Here is a 17,170-nt window from a genome sequence, read left to right on the forward strand (position 1 = left end):
CCTGGGAGTCTTGTTACACGCGCCGTTTGTGGCCTATGTGTTGCTTTTCCATGTGTTAAAGTAGCAGCTGTTGCCGTCTTGGCCACCTGGGGGCAGTGTAATACAGACCGATGGAAGTACTGTTCGTGGGAGACGTCTCAAACTTATCAGTAAGGTACTAGTTTAAGTCGCTCTACGCAGAGGATAAACAAAATACGACTGTGCTGCATCGTTGTTTAAAGGGATAAAGCACTTCAATATAGTTACTATTTTGTATTAGCGTTAAGCTAGAGGACTAAAAGGCTAAGTAATGTGGCTCTCTTTGCTCTATGTTTAGCTTGATAAAAAAAAAAAAAAAAAACTTCAGCTACGAATAGCTTTAAATTCTGAATATTGTTTTTGCATTTCATGATAGCTCACCCTCCCGTCTCCGCACTTGGTGCCAGCCAGAACCAGACCTGGATCGGGCATGTCGTCCCCGAGGTAAACGTGCGTCCCTCGACACAGGATGCGACCGCCCTCTTGGAGCGGGATGTTGGTTTCTATGGAAACGGCGTTGGTGCCGATCACCGGCCGGTTGGCGCCACCCTGACACTGGATTTTACCACACTTTGCATCCCTGGATAGGGCAACCAAAATGCATAAAACAAAATCAAACAACGAGGATAACACATTTAGGCCTGTCAGTCACAAAACAATAAGACTGTTGGGTATAGTGTTATTCTTTCTTTTTATTTATTTATTATTATTATTTTTTAAGAAGTTTAATATATATCTATCTGTCCACATGAAAGGCAAAAGAAAAAAAAAAAAGTACTCATAACCCATTTATGGAACAACATGGAGCTCATTTTAGCCAATAAGAAGCCAGAAGAATATCATTACCAGAAAAACTCAATGTTTATAATTACGGAGCATTAGAGAATGAAAGCAGACCAAAAAAAAAACAAAAAAAAAACAAAAACAAAAAAAAAGATTAATAAAAAAACAAAAACAAAAATCATAATAATCATAATTTGTTGTTCAATACAATTTTATTTTGCTGGTTTAATATGTTTTTGCTTATTTTACTTAGTGATTTCTATTAGTCTTATTTTATATTCCTCAAAAATGACCTAGAGTGACAAAAAAATAAATAAAATTAAATAATTATTGTTATTAGCATTTTTTTCATATTTAAGTTCTTTTTTCTTTCGCATTAACCCATATATAACGTTTCGCATTTAATGGTTAGCATTAAGCTACTGGACTTTTAACAGACAAAATGGATGTTTTGGTTGGACTTTTTAGTTTTTAAATATACAATATAGAATTTCTGTTTTATGCATCCATTTTACAGTCAATTTAATCTATAAAAAATAAACAGCTTGAAGCTAGGACACTTTGTTTATAATTATTTCCTCTACGAATTAGCAGCCCCACCTGTCTGTTTTCAAAATCAAACGTGGCCAATGAGCAATGAGCCCCTGCCTCAACCCCACCGTCGCAGCTGCAGACCCCCACCTTGCATCGCATTTGGCAAAGGAGCCTTTGGAATCCTTCCCGCAGTTCCCGTAAGGATCACCCGCCGAGTTGACTCGCTCAAAGCAGATCCCCGGCGCTGGCTTGGCTCCTGCGCACGAGTCGGCACGGGTTCAAACATAACTGACACAAAGCGGGGCGTTCAAAGCCCAACGTCAAGGTGGGAAAAAAAAAGAAAAAAAAAGTGACCTGGACCCCACAGGGTGATGCACTGCTGCTCGTGGGTCTGACAGATGCCGTTGTAGCAGTAGCCGTCCACGGCGTGGCAGGCGTGGCCGTCGTGGAGATAAACGTTGGCCGGGCAGTGGGGGTCGGCACCCGTGCAGAACTCGGGCAGGTCGCAGGAGTTGCCCGACTCGCGGCAAATGGTGCCTGCCTGTTTGAGCTGGTAAAATAAAAAAAAAATAAAAAAAAATAAAACAATTTTGATTTAAAATATTCAGTAAAACAGAAAAAAAAAATACTCAAAAAAACAAGCTCCCCAAAAAATTAGTCAGAAATAGTTTTTTTTTTTTTTCAAGTGAATGCAATATGCTTTTGTAGTTTTAAAATAAATTATATATAAAGAAAATTCATTCCATTTGATGTTTTGAAATTTCCCGTCTGAACACAAACGTTCAAATTCTTAAAAAATAAATAAATAAATAAATAAATAAATAAATAAATCAGTATATGTGCCCCTCACTTTCGACAGCATCATTTGTCAATGTCAGGCTAGCGAGTGGAAACGTCACCTGGCAGTCGTCACAACATTTTCCGTGGGCGCACACGGCGTCTCCTTTCAGCGTGCACGTCGTGGCGTTGCAGCACGGATTCAAACATTCCTTTAAGGGAGGATGCAAAAAAGACCAGTAGAAACAAATGGCAGTTAAAAGACATTTAAAAAGCACTGAATTCAATGCCACCATTGCCTTCGACTGACCCCAAAGGTTCAGCTGTTCTAGTAGGCTTTTCCTGAATCCTGAAGATTTAGTGGCACATTTGACAATTGGAATGAAAAAAAAAACGTTGACGTTTATATCCACTGTAAGTAGCATATTTGTTTGTTTCTGTCATGTGCTGAGATTGGATCCCAAAGCGCGGACACAAATAAGATTTTAACTATTTATTCACATCGAGAGGCGTGGAACAAACTTGACTCGACGAGAAACAACGAGAGCTGCACACAGGAACAGTGGTAATAATCCGACACAAACACACACTTCTCAGACCGCAACTACAGACAGTGAATCGACCTGATTGGTTGTGACTAAGTAAAGGATTAAAGATTGACATCACAAAGCTCCTGACATCACATAGCTGTCACATAACTTAAAACCAGTTGAAACTAGATGCTGTTACATCAATTTTAAAACAGACACTTGTTACATCAGTACATCACAGACTTCACGGTCATGAACTCAAACTTAACCCTGGCGTGACCCAGACATGACAGTTTCTATGCTAAATATGTTATTTTTTTATATTGTTTTTTCTTTCTTTTCCAAATGAATGAATGAAATAAATGATTGAAGAAAAAAAATTGCTTTACAGGAAACTGGTCCAAGCATGAAAAATGTTTTGCAACATGTGGACCAGATCTCCACTCTGGAAAACAGTCTCCTGTCAAGGCTGGCGTTTGTCTGGGGATCTCATCTTTCGAACTCCATCAGGGTCTCATATGTTTCAGATTTAAGACTCATGGAGCCCTCATGGTGGTTGGCGAAAAACTTAATTGGGAGTGCAGAGCTCTCTCTTGAGGTCTTCAAGTGCAATGTGACATAAAGTGACTTGGTCCACGGTGGACAGGACTTTGTGAGGCAAAAATTCTCCATAGTGACAAGAGCGGCCCCTCCCCTCCAAGGAGAACCCGAGAGAGGAGTAAAATACCCTGGGGCGTTTTTTATCTTTTATTAGATGCCAAAACACATCAGCTTTATTTCTCCGAGTAAGTCACGCATTGCACCATCACGCAAAAGAATTTAACTCGGTTTCGTGGTCTCGGCGCGGATGTTGGCTGGGTCTCGGAGGTATCGGAGAGAAGCGTTGCAATCTGACAGCTGAGGGGGAGATCGACTGTTTATCTCTCGGCCCTGACAGAAGCCTTTTTGTTTATAAAGGACACAAAAGGCGGCTTTCATCTCCGAGTACGAGTCGAGTGCGCCTGCACATCAAAGAGCCAGTGACATTTTTGCACAAATGACACCGCAACCTGAAGGTCGACGAGTTTTCCCTAAACTACATACCACAATAATAAATAATATTAAAATACAGTACCACATGAACTCTGTGTGCATCAAAAAAAGAGGTTTAATTAAATTTAATATTTTCTAAGCCACTGTAAAATGATGCACCGCTGAACATAAACACTATACTTAAATTTAGGAAAAAACAAAACAAAATGTAATGTCAAGAATAGTTGAAAAAAAATTAGACATAAATGTTTAAAATGTTTAAAAACAAAATGACTAAACATAAATATCAGCTTTGTGTTAGTGTAAAAAAAAAGTTTAGTTTTAGTTGTCTCATTTTTTCAATTAAAAAATATAATATGCGATATCTTATAAAACAAAAATGTACAAATGAGTGGAAGTCAAGTCAAAAACGTTATTAGTCATTATTTGCGATGCGCCCCCACTCCTCCAAACAGTGTTCTGATTAATATTTCGTTTGTTTGAAATGAATGAAGTAGCAAAATACAGCTGTTTTTCCTCTCTCAGAGAGCGGCCATTTTGTAAATGTCACATGACCAAACCAGCAACTGTGATGTCATTTTTAGTCAAGTGGCAAAATGGCTGCCCCCTGAGATGGATAAAAACGGGTGGCTTTTGTTGCTTAATTCATATTCCACAAAGATATTATTAATCAGAACGCCACGCGTGGGGGCACATAGAACATATTTGACTTCCCTAAAAAAAATTTACATAAAAAAAAAAGGGAAAAAAAAGGAAAAAAAAAGGGGAAAAAAAAGAAAAAAAAAATCAAAATAAGTGAAATATTTTTTTTATTTACAACAGTATATCTGGACAAACTAATAACAGCAAAATATCTGCCTGTAAAAAGATTTATAATCATATTATGCTAATTTTTGAATGTCATCGTGAAAAACCTTGATTAGTGTGTAGCGCACTGAATGTCATTGCAGGTGTTCCTAATATTATGACTACCTTTGCTCATGCGATCAAAAGGAACAATCCCAAGGGCATTTTTAGACACCTCACTTCTTGAGTGAATAATGCATGAATGCTAATGACCAGCAGCCGTGTGTCTTTGGAGGTGCGGAGTGAAACTAGAATTGTTCAGCCTTGAGGGAGGTCCGCGCTCTACGGGGGCCAGTCCATTTGAAAAAAAAAAAAAAAGAGACGATGATCAATCACTGAAACGTTTGTCATACAGCTTGTGCCCGAGTCGCCTTCCTACGAGACGAGCGGCTGCGCAAGGTTCCCCCGCAGTGTGTATTCGTCCATGTATGCGTGTGTGTGCGTGATGGATTCACACATCAGCGTGTGCCGATGTGGCGGCGACACAAAGCCGAGGAAAGTTTATTTCAGCCTGGACCCGATCAAACTTCCTCTTTTTGTCACACCACCCGAGAGCGGCTTGATGAATGGGCCCGTGACTGGGAAATGACAACAGCGCGATAGCCTGTCACGTCAGTGACTGAGCACAAGGCGGCGGGGCTCGCGCAAAGAAAAAAAGACTCGGAAACGACAACTCGCGTGGCTAGCTGTGCTTTTGAATGTTTTTGTTTGTTTAAAAAAAAGAAAACCCAAACATTTATAGTAAGTCACAATAAGTGGCAAGTGTGAGGGGAAACTGCAAAGTTTATTTTAAACATTAAAAGTGAGATGACGTATGACATCTATGCTAATTTATGTTAGCCCTTTTATGGCATTTCACATTATATGATAGCATCAAGCTAAGGGATTTTGTAAGATGTATGATTTTGTAAAAAATCATATGGCTGGTCTTCCTCTAATTATACAGTTAAGTACTTTGACTTAATTTTGATTAATTTTAGTTTGTTAACAACAGTGGTAAAACTGACTATACTTTGTTTGTTGGAGGTTTACAATTACTGTGACATCAAGGCTAACTTCCATTAGCCTCTATAAAGCATTTTAAATTCTACGTTAGCACTAAGCTAACAGACTTTCGACAAAATGTGGTTTGGTTGAAGATTTAATTGTTCAAATACAAGGTAAGGTAAATATACAAGGTTTTTAATACAAATGTACTGTAATCTATGCTAATTTCCGTTACATGATAGCATGAAGCTAACTTTTGTTAGATGAAATTAATTGCTTTGTTAAACATTTTTGTGTTTGTTGTACACTTGCTGTGCGTGTGTTGCTGCTCCTTAAGTGTTTATTGTTTGAAAGTTTATCCATATTTATTTACATTCGCCCATCTATGACATTTCACGTTATATTAGCATTAAAGCTAGCAGGCTTTCATGAGATATGTTTGTGTTAAAACATACAATGTTTGATTTTCTTTTCTTTCTGTGTCAGTATTGGTGTAAACTGTGATTGGCAAAAAGTTTCTCTGATACCTTTAAGAAATAACATTGTAACTAGAAGATGGACCCCGGCTCATGCTTACCTCGGGCTCGCCGCAATCACACTCCTCCCCTTCCTCCACGTAGCCGTTGCCGCACTTCTGGCCGCCGTAGAGCACCTTGACCTCGGGCATGTTGTCGAGACACATGCCCACGCCTTTCTCCAGACTGGCTGCGAGGTCTTTCTTGCTGCACGTGCTGAACACGGTGGGGAACGGATACCTAGCAAGAGCAGAGTTGACAACAAGGTCGACGATAAGGGGAGGAGCTTCATTTTGTCAGGCCGTAGCCTTATCTAACAGGTGGAAAAGTGCTTTACCGCCATTTTGTGGCATCCATGGGCAATTATAAACACAAACACTACAATGTGTACGGTATTTTCTATATATTTATGTTGCTTTGTGTGTTTATTATTAAAAAAAATATATATATAGTATTTGTCAACCCAGCATTGTTCAAGAAACAGACCCTCCCCCCCCCAAAAAAAACGTATCCCAAGATGTGCTCAGTTTGGAGTAGCTCCACATCGAACGTGTTTATTATGACAGCTGAGGCCACCGGCTAAAGAAAATGAGCCAAGCAGAAACGTGTCGACTTCCTTGGATAATATTGGCTTGAAGCCCGGCGGCGTCTCCAGGTGTATAGTTTGCCCGAGCGGAACTAATTTGGTCGAGCACAACAATTAGGCGTCTTCTAATTAGCCAGCCCCTTTTTCCAGTCACAGTGAAAATAAAAACACGGCTGAAGATAATAATCTCCCGCCTTAGGAAGGCTTCGGCGGGCTAAGGTTTCGCTGCTCCACCCTGCTCTCATTCGGCTTTATTGATCAAGATGTGAGGATCGCTTTGAAATGCTCATCAAGTGAGAAGAAAAACGTTCATTAACGATTCACTCGTAGGTTTTTCAGTGAGTGGCTTTTGTTTATGTCTCTGCTTGACTAGATGGATTTTAGTCCGTGAAGCAAACCTTCACATGGCATGGATCAACATAGCTCATTTACATTTGTGCGGTGCTTGGAATTGATCGTATTGTTGGCGTGGAGGGGGCGGGATTTGAGATTCATCCACAAGCTAAGATTTCCTGCAGTTGGGCGTTCACATGACTTACTACATCTGATTGTAGACTGAAGTGGTTGGAAATCATAAAATACTGTGAATGTGGACTAGATCCAGGAGAAGACTGTTAAATCCTCGTTGAGGAGAAGGTTAACCCCAACATTTTTCGGCAAAAAACTACTGCCTTGCGCCTCCAAAGTTTGCACTTGCCCTCACCTGCCCGAAAAATCCTCTAAATCGGATCACTATAACTATCTTCCAAGAGGCAACTGTATTCTGTTCTGGAAGTCTTTGTCGTGTGCTGAAGGGTTGGATCCCAAAGCGCAGACACAAATAAAGTTTTAATGATTTATTCACGTAACTTGACTAAACGAAAAACAACGAGAATGCATCGAGAATCACGAGACGCCGAGCCCTCTTGGGCTGTGGAGAAGCACAGAGGACAGTGAGCAATAATCCGGCAACCACACACATTTCTCACTTATATAGACAGTCAATCAATCTCATTGGTTGTGGCTAGACATACTATGACATGAATTCTGTGATTGGCTGTTGACCCAGCAACGCGACCAAAGATTCTTGACATCATATAACATCACACAGCACCAAAGATTCCTGTCATCATACAGCATTAAAGACTCTTGACATCACACAACATTACATAGCATTAAGGATCCTTGACATCAGTTAGACTTAGTCACATAACAATACATAACATTAAAGTTTCTTAAAACCACATAATATGACATTACATAGCCTAAAACCAGTTGCAACTCCTTCATGACAGTCTTCTGTATGCAAACCTCAGTGGACAACATTTTCGACACTACTGCTTCAGAAAGTCCATAACAAGCCGCCTCGACACTGCAATCCCACTGAAAGTTCTCAAAAGTTCTCCATCTCGCCGATAAATGAACGATGAGACGAGGACGTGAGGTAAATGTTGAAAGAGAGCCAAAATAAAAGCGCCCTGTCGCTTGATTGGCAGTTTCAGACTTCAGACGGATGAGAGTGGAAAGCGTTTTTTTTTTTTTTTCCCGGTGACTGTGCTGTCGTGCCGAGTGACAAATATTTAGTCCCGGCTAACAAGAGGAGACACGTCTGACCTTTTAGCAAATGTTCGGCTGCGACACCATTGGGGGGTGATTAAAAGAAAGGAGACGTTCTGCAAACACCGGGATGTCTTCGGGGAATTACATCCATCATCTTGCTTAAATCTCAATTTGACATCTTTTTGTGCAAATTCTACGCAAGTAATGGAGCTCTTCAAGTCGAGTAAATGTCTGCTCATGTCATCGCTTCTTCGAAATCCAACAACAAGGCCTGTCATGAAGGTACACTTATATTTGGTTCCTTCTTCTTACTTCACCACACACTAAAGTGGGGTATGCATGCACACAATAAACGGCTCTTATTTTCACTCCAGACACAGAACACTTTGTGTAATGATGTCTGTTGTAGTACCCACACTGACCTGTGAGGGGCGGCATGGTACTTATTGGAATGCAGACTGCCGGAAAATACAAAGAAGAAATAGAATAAACCTGGCTAACTGTTAGCTCATCTAGTATCTCCACTACAGTTGAAAACTTGTTTTATTAAAAATATTGAACATGTTTTAACATGTATGATAGTTGGCTGAAACTATTGATGTGATAAAGTGATTTTTTGTTTTTCTGATGTAAAAAAAAATAAAAAAGATCACTCTAACCAACCCGATTGTCAATGTGTATGCCAAAGTTATAGTTATTATAATGAAAACTACTGAAAATGGGGGAAAAAAATACTCCAATCTGGTCCAATTATCCGTATGTGTGATTGCTCGCTTAAGAGATATATAGAAGTCGGGCTTCTTCGTTTGACTGGCCGGCTCTGTGAGCCGAGGCGTAAAAGCACCTCTGTGCGAATCCCGCGTGTCGCCGTCATCCTGATTGCAGCCGGCAGCGCCACCGATAATCACATCATTTGGATGCGGGGCCGTCCTCTCCCTCGTGAGCGAGTTGCAAGTGAAAGAACCCCTCAAAAAAAAAAAAGTGGGCGCAGATCCACACTGCAACATTTACTGTATGACCTCATAGTCTTAGATAAACTCTTTGAAAAATAAAACGTACAGAGTTATGATTTGTTTGAATAATTCATCATTTGCTGTGACTCATGCCGCCGCGTTTGGATCATATCGTCATTCCTCCCGAATGCCCGCCATGACTCCACTTGTCCTGATGATGAAGTAGACAGAAGTCAAAAACGACTTTTTTGGCTCCCTGCTCAAAAGGTACTCTAAGTTCATCCGCGGCAATTAGTTTTCATCGTCGATTCAATTATGTATTTGCAGCATTTTTTAAATGATGTGCCACAAGGCAGTTGGCTCATTATTGTCTGTTGTTTGAATTAAAAGTAGATGAGTGAAGGGTGTACTAGAACCGTATTGATGGCTTGGCTGAATTTTGGGAAACTAGGGTTGCAACTCGTGATTATTTTAATAATTGACTAATCTGTTGATAATTTTGGTGGCTAATTGATGAATTGGACAAGTTAATATATAGCTATATTCAAAAAGAGGGCATTACCGTAAAATCCCAAGACGGTTTTTTTTTTTTTTTTTTTTTTTTTTTTTTTACATTAAAAAAAAAATATATGTATATATCCAAATTTGTACAACAGTATTATATACAGACTAATTTAAAAAAAAATCACAAAAAAACATGCAAAATAGATGTTAAAAAAAGTGCACTAAATGTTAAATTGATGTAATATAAAGTACCTCATTAAAAAAGTGCTTGTGTGCAGCATTTAATTTTAAATTAAACAAGATATCTAAAATATGATCAAACTAATAAATAATAATAATAAACTGCTAATCGCTAGTTAATTAGTTCTCGATTATTCAATGCACCTCTAATTTATACATAATTAAAATAGATTCCGAGAAATCAATAGCATTCAGAAATCAATGAACAAAAACTGTGACAACAATTTGATGGAAAAAAAATCTTTAAATAAAAAATAAAAAATATATCAAAACATTCAAAAACAATGGGAAAATCAAATTTTATAGACATTTACCTCACTACATTTAGTTAGATGTAAAAAAAATAAAATAAAAAAAAGCCATACTAAATGCTGAATTGATGTAATATAAATTACTTTAAAAAATATTGTATTATTTAATTTTAAATTAAACAAGATATCTAAAAGATTCTCAAAATAATTAGTGACTAATTTGATAATTACGTATTATTTAATTAGTTGTCGATTATTCCATGCACCTCTAAATTATACACAATTTACACAGATTCCGAGAAATCAATAGTCGATGAACAAAAACTGTGACAACAATTTGAAGGAAAAAAATAAAGAAAAAATATATTAAAACAGTCAAAAACTATGGTCTACAAAAACTGAGGTTCTGTTGTACTACAATTACTAAAAAATCCAAATATGAAGGGGCATATAGGAGGTTTTAGCAATGTAGCGGAAAGCCACCCGTGCAAAACTTCCAACGCGGGAGTCAAAAAAATCTGTTGCTGCGCTCTGGACTGGCCTTATCAGCTTTGCTGTTTACTAACATGAGAGTCCATCGCTGGCGGCTGCATTGTTATCTCCTCGACCCAGGCCACGTGGGTGGAATACTCGAGCAGCTGCTTCGGTCTCTGCTCTCGGGCCACAGTGTGTGTCTCGTGTGTGTGCGTGTGTGGGTGTGTGTGTGTGTGTGTGTGTGCTGTGTGGCTGTCTGGCGATAAGAGCGATTACAGTTTGCAGTGAATCTGCAGCATCGTTTACAGATGAAAATGAGCTAGTCGGACTCCATACATCTTGTTAAATGAGATATATTAGGCATTTCTGAGCGCAGATTACAAAGCGATTTGCCGATCGAGCACTTTTCGGAGCTGACTGGATCATAGCCAGTGAGCCAATGGCAAGGCTGGCTTTTGTTGCCATGGTGACCAATTACGCGCGTGAGGGCACGAAGGAGAAGGATAAAAAAGATGGCGTCTCACCCCGTGGAAGGTGTCATGATGCAGCCGCCGCGGTCCACCGTCATCCTGCAGCCGCAGCCGCGTTCGGGCGTGTCGTGATTCATGCCGAAATTGTGGCCCAGTTCGTGAGCCAACGTCACGGCCGCGCCCAACGGGTTCTCTGAGTGATCCTATGGTGCGGATACAAAATAAAAAATAAATAAATAAAAAAAAGAAAAAGAAAAAGTACAGTAAGAGTAGAGCATAATGAATAATAACTCAAATGAAAACGATAACACCCTCTTATAAATGGGATGTGGCTGTGTTCAGAATTGACCAATCACATTTGTGCTGGCTCTTGAGGAGCCATTATTTTTGTTTCTATGGCTACTGAGCTGCTTTATTTTTGCAAAGTAATGTTATGTTTATTGTGAGAAGAAAACCGTATGTTGTTGATTTAAGCACTTCCTGTTTAGCGTCATGTCAAGAAGCTACCCAAACAGATGGCAGCTCCGTGTTCTCCAGTCTCGTACGTAGAAAATGTTTTGTGTGAAATGTGGAGCCATTATACATTAGAGGGGTTAATTGTTTGCATTAAAGAGATGCTACAAACGTTTATTTGCGATTAGCATCGAGCTAGCGATTCACTTCGAGGTAGCGATTAGCATCGAGGTAGCAATTAGCTTCAAGGTAGCGATTAGCATCGAGCTAGCGGTTAGCTTCAATGTAGCGATTAGCATCGAGGTAGCGATTAGCATCGAGGTAGCGATTAGCTTCAAGGTAGCGGTGAGCATCGAGCTAGCGATTAGCTTCGAGGTAGCGAATATGCTGCATTCGAGGATGGTCGGAAATCGGATATATCAAGAGTTGTTTTTTCCCAGTTGCGACCTGAAAGCGTTTGAGGCGAACGTAAACAACCAAAATAGCGGATACTGATAAATTGTTTTTTATTTTGGTCCTACACCTTTCTTGAGTCATCTCCATGGCGAGTTATCTATCTGTCTAGCTACAGCGGGGACGTCGCAAGGGCAGAATAACATTCAAGCTAATTTTAAATGGGCGACAAAGTGTAGGCTATCTAATTAACCCCAAATAAAGTTCAGATGTGACACTTTTGTCATCTTACCTTGAAATAAACCTTGAAAGTGTAAACACCATTCTAAAGCCCTAATATGTCATTTCAATGCACTAAAATTGACCCAATTAATGTGTATTTTTTTTTTTCCAAGAGTTGTTCTTCCTCTCTCGTGATTGGCCACCGATGACTCCTTTTAATCTTCACGGCAGCCATCTGCCGCCAATAAAGTCACGGGGACGAGAAACATCTGGAGAAGGCCGCGCCCGAAGAAGACACATCTATTAACGGGGAGGGCAAGCAGGTCCATCTGGTCCGCTGCCTAATGGCACGGAGCAGATAACCACTTTGCGATCTGGCACCGCCGCCTCGCGAGCGGACAGCCGGGCCCCCGCGCTGGCAGTTCATTTTTACACGAGGCTTGCGGAGAAAATACGTCGTGATCAGAATGAGGGCTGGCAACGGCCATTTATCATAAAAATGTAAATTCTTTTTTTTTTTTTTTTTTTTTTGTGTGAGTAAAAACACCTCAGCACAAATTGAACGACCGTGCGGTCGGCAAGGTCGTTTCTCACCGACCGGCTTGCGGGCCTTTTACGAAATAATATCATGTCATATAGCGCGATGTCAGGATGTGCACGAATGCCCTTGAGGCATAGAGTCAACACCTCTTTGGATTTATGAAAGGCGACAGAGGGAGGGAGAGGAGGCGCTAAAGCTCCACGGCTCACCATGACGATGCCTCCGGACTGCTCGGCCGTGCACATGCTCATGATGGGCGCCATGCCGATGGTGGTGCCCTGGAAGTAGACCCCGCTGCGAAAAGGACATTCGGGTTAAGTCATCAATTGTTTACAAAAAGGGAGAGTACGACTCGGAGGCAAATGTGGCGCATACGTAAATTAGAAAGTCATTGGGGAAGATTAGAACCGTAATCTGTGATTTGGACATTTAGATTTTGGCCCGTTTTACTGCCGCTTCAACTCCATTACTGTTTGGTAGTGTGCCATGAGGTTTTCCTTGCATAAAATATATGCCTTTGCCCAATAAAAGGTTATTAGGAACCACTACCTAGATGCTATTTAGCATTAGCATCAAGCTAGCAGACCAAAAATGTAAACTTTGTGGTTATTTTAAATACATACTGTATTTAGTTTGACAAATTTCATTTGGATTAACTATCTTGAAGCTTATTTTTTTTGCTTACTCAACTCAACTCTATTTATAAAGCGCTTTAAGAACAGGCGTTGCTGTATATGCTGAAATCAGGAGATTTAGACCATTTTCAATTTAAAAAATGGCTTCAAACGATTACTCGATCATTAAAATGGTTGCCGATTAATTCGATTTTAGTCGATTCATCTTGACAGCTCCATGTGCAATGTGAATTGTTTAGCATCCACCTTATGAGCTGAGCGTTGTCGTGAGGTTTGTGGGGCAGCAGCTTGACTTTGCGCCAGTCGAGGAACTCGTGAAGGGTGGCGAACGGATCCTGAGTGATGGGACATTTGTCGTGGTCGCTCCACACCTCCAGACCCACCAAGGCCACGCGGATGTTCAGCGCTCGGTAGAACTGAACGGAACAAGAAAAAGAGAGAGAAAACAAAACAAAAAAAACAAAACAAATGGAGTAGCTTTTAATCTTGGAGGCCATAAGATACAATCAGCTTGGTTAATACGGCATTTGCTCGTGTTGTGTCTGGGCAGTCATTACCTTGTCCACATAATTGGCAATTTCTGCAAGTCTCTGTTTGACCTTTTCCACGTCACTCCCCTGTTTTTGAAACTAGACAGAAAAAAAAAGAAGAAAAAAAAGAATAAAAACACAATGTTAGGGGAAATGAAAACTCAATGAGCAGAAGCAAATTTTTAAAATGTGTCATTAATTAATTAAAAATATATAATAAAAATAAATGACATTGAACCAATTAAATTGAATTAATTAAATGAAGTAAATTAAATCATTTAAAATACATTTATTTTTCATTACAAAATGTATTTTCCAACTAAATAAAAAAAAAAAAACAGCTTTGGTAATAAGAAAAATAAATGAATCCAATAATTAAAGAAACAAAAAAGTGAACTTGTACACTTAGTATTTCCTATATTGGAAAATATTGTTTTACTATTATTATTATTATTATTATTAGTACTAGTACCAGTGTTATAGTATTAGCTATGCACTTTAATTACTAACAATAATAACTATTAACATTTATAAAAAAAATAGTGAAATCTAATTATAAAATAAAATGTAAATAACATTTCCATAATGACAGAGTTCTTATGCATGAATGAATGAATGGTTATATGTTTCTAATACATTTTATGTATTTATCTCGTTTTGACTTAAAGCTTTTCACTCCCTAAAATAAACTTAGTTAAAATAAAAATGATAAATATTATAACAATGAAATGAAACTAATTTCATATTATTAAATTAAATTATTATTATGGTAAATGATATTAAATTAAATAAAAATACGTTTACACCCTTCTAAGGACAAATATGAAGAATTACACAAATATAAGAAACATATTCCTTCACCTGTGACCTATAGAAAATGGAGGAAAAACAAAAAGATATTGGAACTCTTGAGAATCACATGATGATGTGAAAAGTGAATAAAATACATCGTCGGTCCCTTGTTCCCATTCTTGTGGGAAGACAATGTTGTGAATGTGTGGGAATTTGTGTCCATTCATCCAGCAGAGCATTTCCGAGGTCAGATGTCGTCCACGTCGCTCGCTCTCTCTCTTCTAGTCGGTCCCGATTGTTGATGGGCTTGAGGTCGGGCCTTGATTCCTTTGGGCTTGCTGACATTAGCAGAAGCGGGAGGAAACCCAGCGTAGATCTTTTTCCTGTCTGCTCGCTCCGCTGGGGAGTCATTTCCTGTCAAGCCGCTGGCACCGAAGCACGCAGCTTGTTGCACACTGACCTATATCTGCAGCTACACTCTTAATAGAACAGCGCCTTGTCCCAACATCCACCCTCCCCTTTTTCCTGCTCTCTTCATTGTGGTGTAGATGAATGGAAACCAGACGGGTGGCTTTACCTCTCGGTTGTCCGCGACGATGATCAGCTCCACGTATTTGGTGGTCTTCTGGGCATCTCTTTTGTGCTGAGGTTAAAAAAGAAAAAAAGAAAAAAAAAAAGATTATTATCCTAAACAATATAATGTAATATGATAATGATTAATATGAGTAATAATTGTAAAATACAAAAAAAATACACTTATAATTTACAAACACGTAGAGTAAAACTATTAAAATAAACAATCACAGTATAACAATGTACTTCACTGTCTATTAATATTCATTCTCCTTCTCAATTTTGGTTCATTCTCACTGCATTTGAATGCATTATTTGGTGTGTAATTGTATAAAATGTTGTTGTAAAGGCTCCACTATAGTGCAGGTCGTACATTCTTCCAACATAGGTGCAAGTTACCTTGCACTGCCTGTTTGTAAATATTTGTTGTCACATTGACATATGGCCGCTGCACCTGCTCCAAGCACACCTTTGGCCAAAAGTCTCCGCAGGGTTCCAACAAATTTGGACTTGGCTAACAAAGCTGCAGGTAACAACACTTTCTGGGAACGTCTCCAAAAACCAGCTTGTACAAAACATTTGCATCAAGAAGGTGATGTCGTACGTCTTTGTCATCTCACCCTCGCGTGGAAGGCCCGGAAGGGGCTTTTAAGGTCGTTCTCGGGGGCCGCGGAGGCCATGTTGTCGCCGTGACCGCAGTCCCCCGAGGTTAGACGCAGTTCCTCCGCTCGGTAGATGAAGTGGACGTTCGGGCCTTTGCCGGACGCCGGTTCGATGACGAACGACTTGTTTTCAAGCGTGATGAAGCCTCTGCAAAGATAAGTCGTGGAAACAATGGAAGCAGCGCAGCATTGCCCGACTTTGGGCGGGACAGAAAATAATTGAGAAGCACTGAATTAAATTAACATGGAAATGATGACTATAAAAAAAAAAAAACAATAAAAAACATTAAAAGCAACAAACAAATACTGTATCTGGAAATGTACTCCCTTTCACCAAGCAAAAAATCTTCTCGGAAGTGACATCCCAACCCAGCACAGAATATTAAATTACGCCTTTAACGATCTTACGGCCATCACGGCAAAGTGTGTTTAATTAAGCGGGACGGTGCATAATTTTCTGCAGATGCCGCAAATCTGGAATATTTCAACTGCGGTTCATCATTAGCGTCATGAAGATGCCAATTAGGCCACGACAACCTCTGAGGACAAACAATGAGATGTGACATCACAAAGTGACAAGGAAATATTTTTTACCTTGTATTGGGAGCTAGCAATTTTATATGACCTGAAAAAGGAAACATCCCACTTTTCACGAATATGTGCTCTCCTGTTAATGCTTCGTTTTCAACACGGACCTTTAGCATAAGACGGTAAAAAGGCAAATAAGGGGCAGCGGTGAATCCAAAAAGTCTTGGTCACGTTTCTTACCGGAGGCCCGAGCAGGCGCTGAGTGTGACGTCAGAGTTAGGATGCGCCTGGACTTCCCCGTGATAGTAGCAGTTCTTCTAAATAAAAAAGTACATGCGCACAAATATTACCACAGTTGCCATGGACAACTACACCAGTCAAGTCACCTAGCAGCGGACTATCTTTACTCTAAATCAAGCTTTAGATCCCTCCAGTTGCATTGTGGTTCGTTTGAATGCAAGGTTCTTTGGTGGGGATGCTGCATAATATCATCATTGCATGGCACAGCTGGTGGAGCAGCAGCTCGGAGAACCTTTCAACACCCAGATGTGATGCAATGGCGTTTAATTACACGCCACGTAAAAATAGAATTCTGTGCTCACAGCTATGTGTGACCTACATTGGACCACCTTTGCCAAATAAAAACACAATATTTACTTTTTTAAGCAAAATAATAAAATAAAATAATCTCTCTAAATAATAATCGGGGAGTATAGGCGGGGTACACCCTGAACTGGTTGCCAGCCAATCGCAGTAGTGTGTTATTAGATTATCATTTACAGTATGCGTGCGTCAATTATTT

General features: G+C 39.6%; 1 protein-coding gene across 3 annotated transcripts in view; it reads right to left on the bottom strand.

Moving 5' to 3' along the window:
- adam12b (ADAM metallopeptidase domain 12b) overlaps nucleotides 1-17,170 on the bottom strand; it is a 58,700-nt gene that overhangs the window by 10,721 nt on the left and 30,809 nt on the right. For 2 of the 3 annotated variants that reach the window (XM_077495276.1, XM_077495279.1), the window contains exons 5-16: nucleotides 16,609-16,685; nucleotides 15,799-15,988; nucleotides 15,183-15,248; nucleotides 13,841-13,912; nucleotides 13,530-13,699; nucleotides 12,858-12,942; nucleotides 11,094-11,242; nucleotides 6,085-6,262; nucleotides 2,235-2,324; nucleotides 1,690-1,885; nucleotides 1,483-1,591; nucleotides 400-598 (exon numbers count right to left, since the gene is read on the bottom strand). In XM_077495276.1, coding sequence (XP_077351402.1) covers nucleotides 400-598; nucleotides 1,483-1,591; nucleotides 1,690-1,885; nucleotides 2,235-2,324; nucleotides 6,085-6,262; nucleotides 11,094-11,242; nucleotides 12,858-12,942; nucleotides 13,530-13,699; nucleotides 13,841-13,912; nucleotides 15,183-15,248; nucleotides 15,799-15,988; nucleotides 16,609-16,685 — 1,581 coding nt within the window. The remainder of the gene's footprint in view (nucleotides 1-399; nucleotides 599-1,482; nucleotides 1,592-1,689; nucleotides 1,886-2,234; nucleotides 2,325-6,084; nucleotides 6,263-11,093; nucleotides 11,243-12,857; nucleotides 12,943-13,529; nucleotides 13,700-13,840; nucleotides 13,913-15,182; nucleotides 15,249-15,798; nucleotides 15,989-16,608; nucleotides 16,686-17,170) is intronic. The other variant, XM_077495277.1, reaches the window with a different exon arrangement.

This window comes from Festucalex cinctus, chromosome 14, assembly GCF_051991245.1.
Source record: "Festucalex cinctus isolate MCC-2025b chromosome 14, RoL_Fcin_1.0, whole genome shotgun sequence".
Classification (NCBI taxonomy): domain Eukaryota; kingdom Metazoa; phylum Chordata; class Actinopteri; order Syngnathiformes; family Syngnathidae; genus Festucalex; species Festucalex cinctus.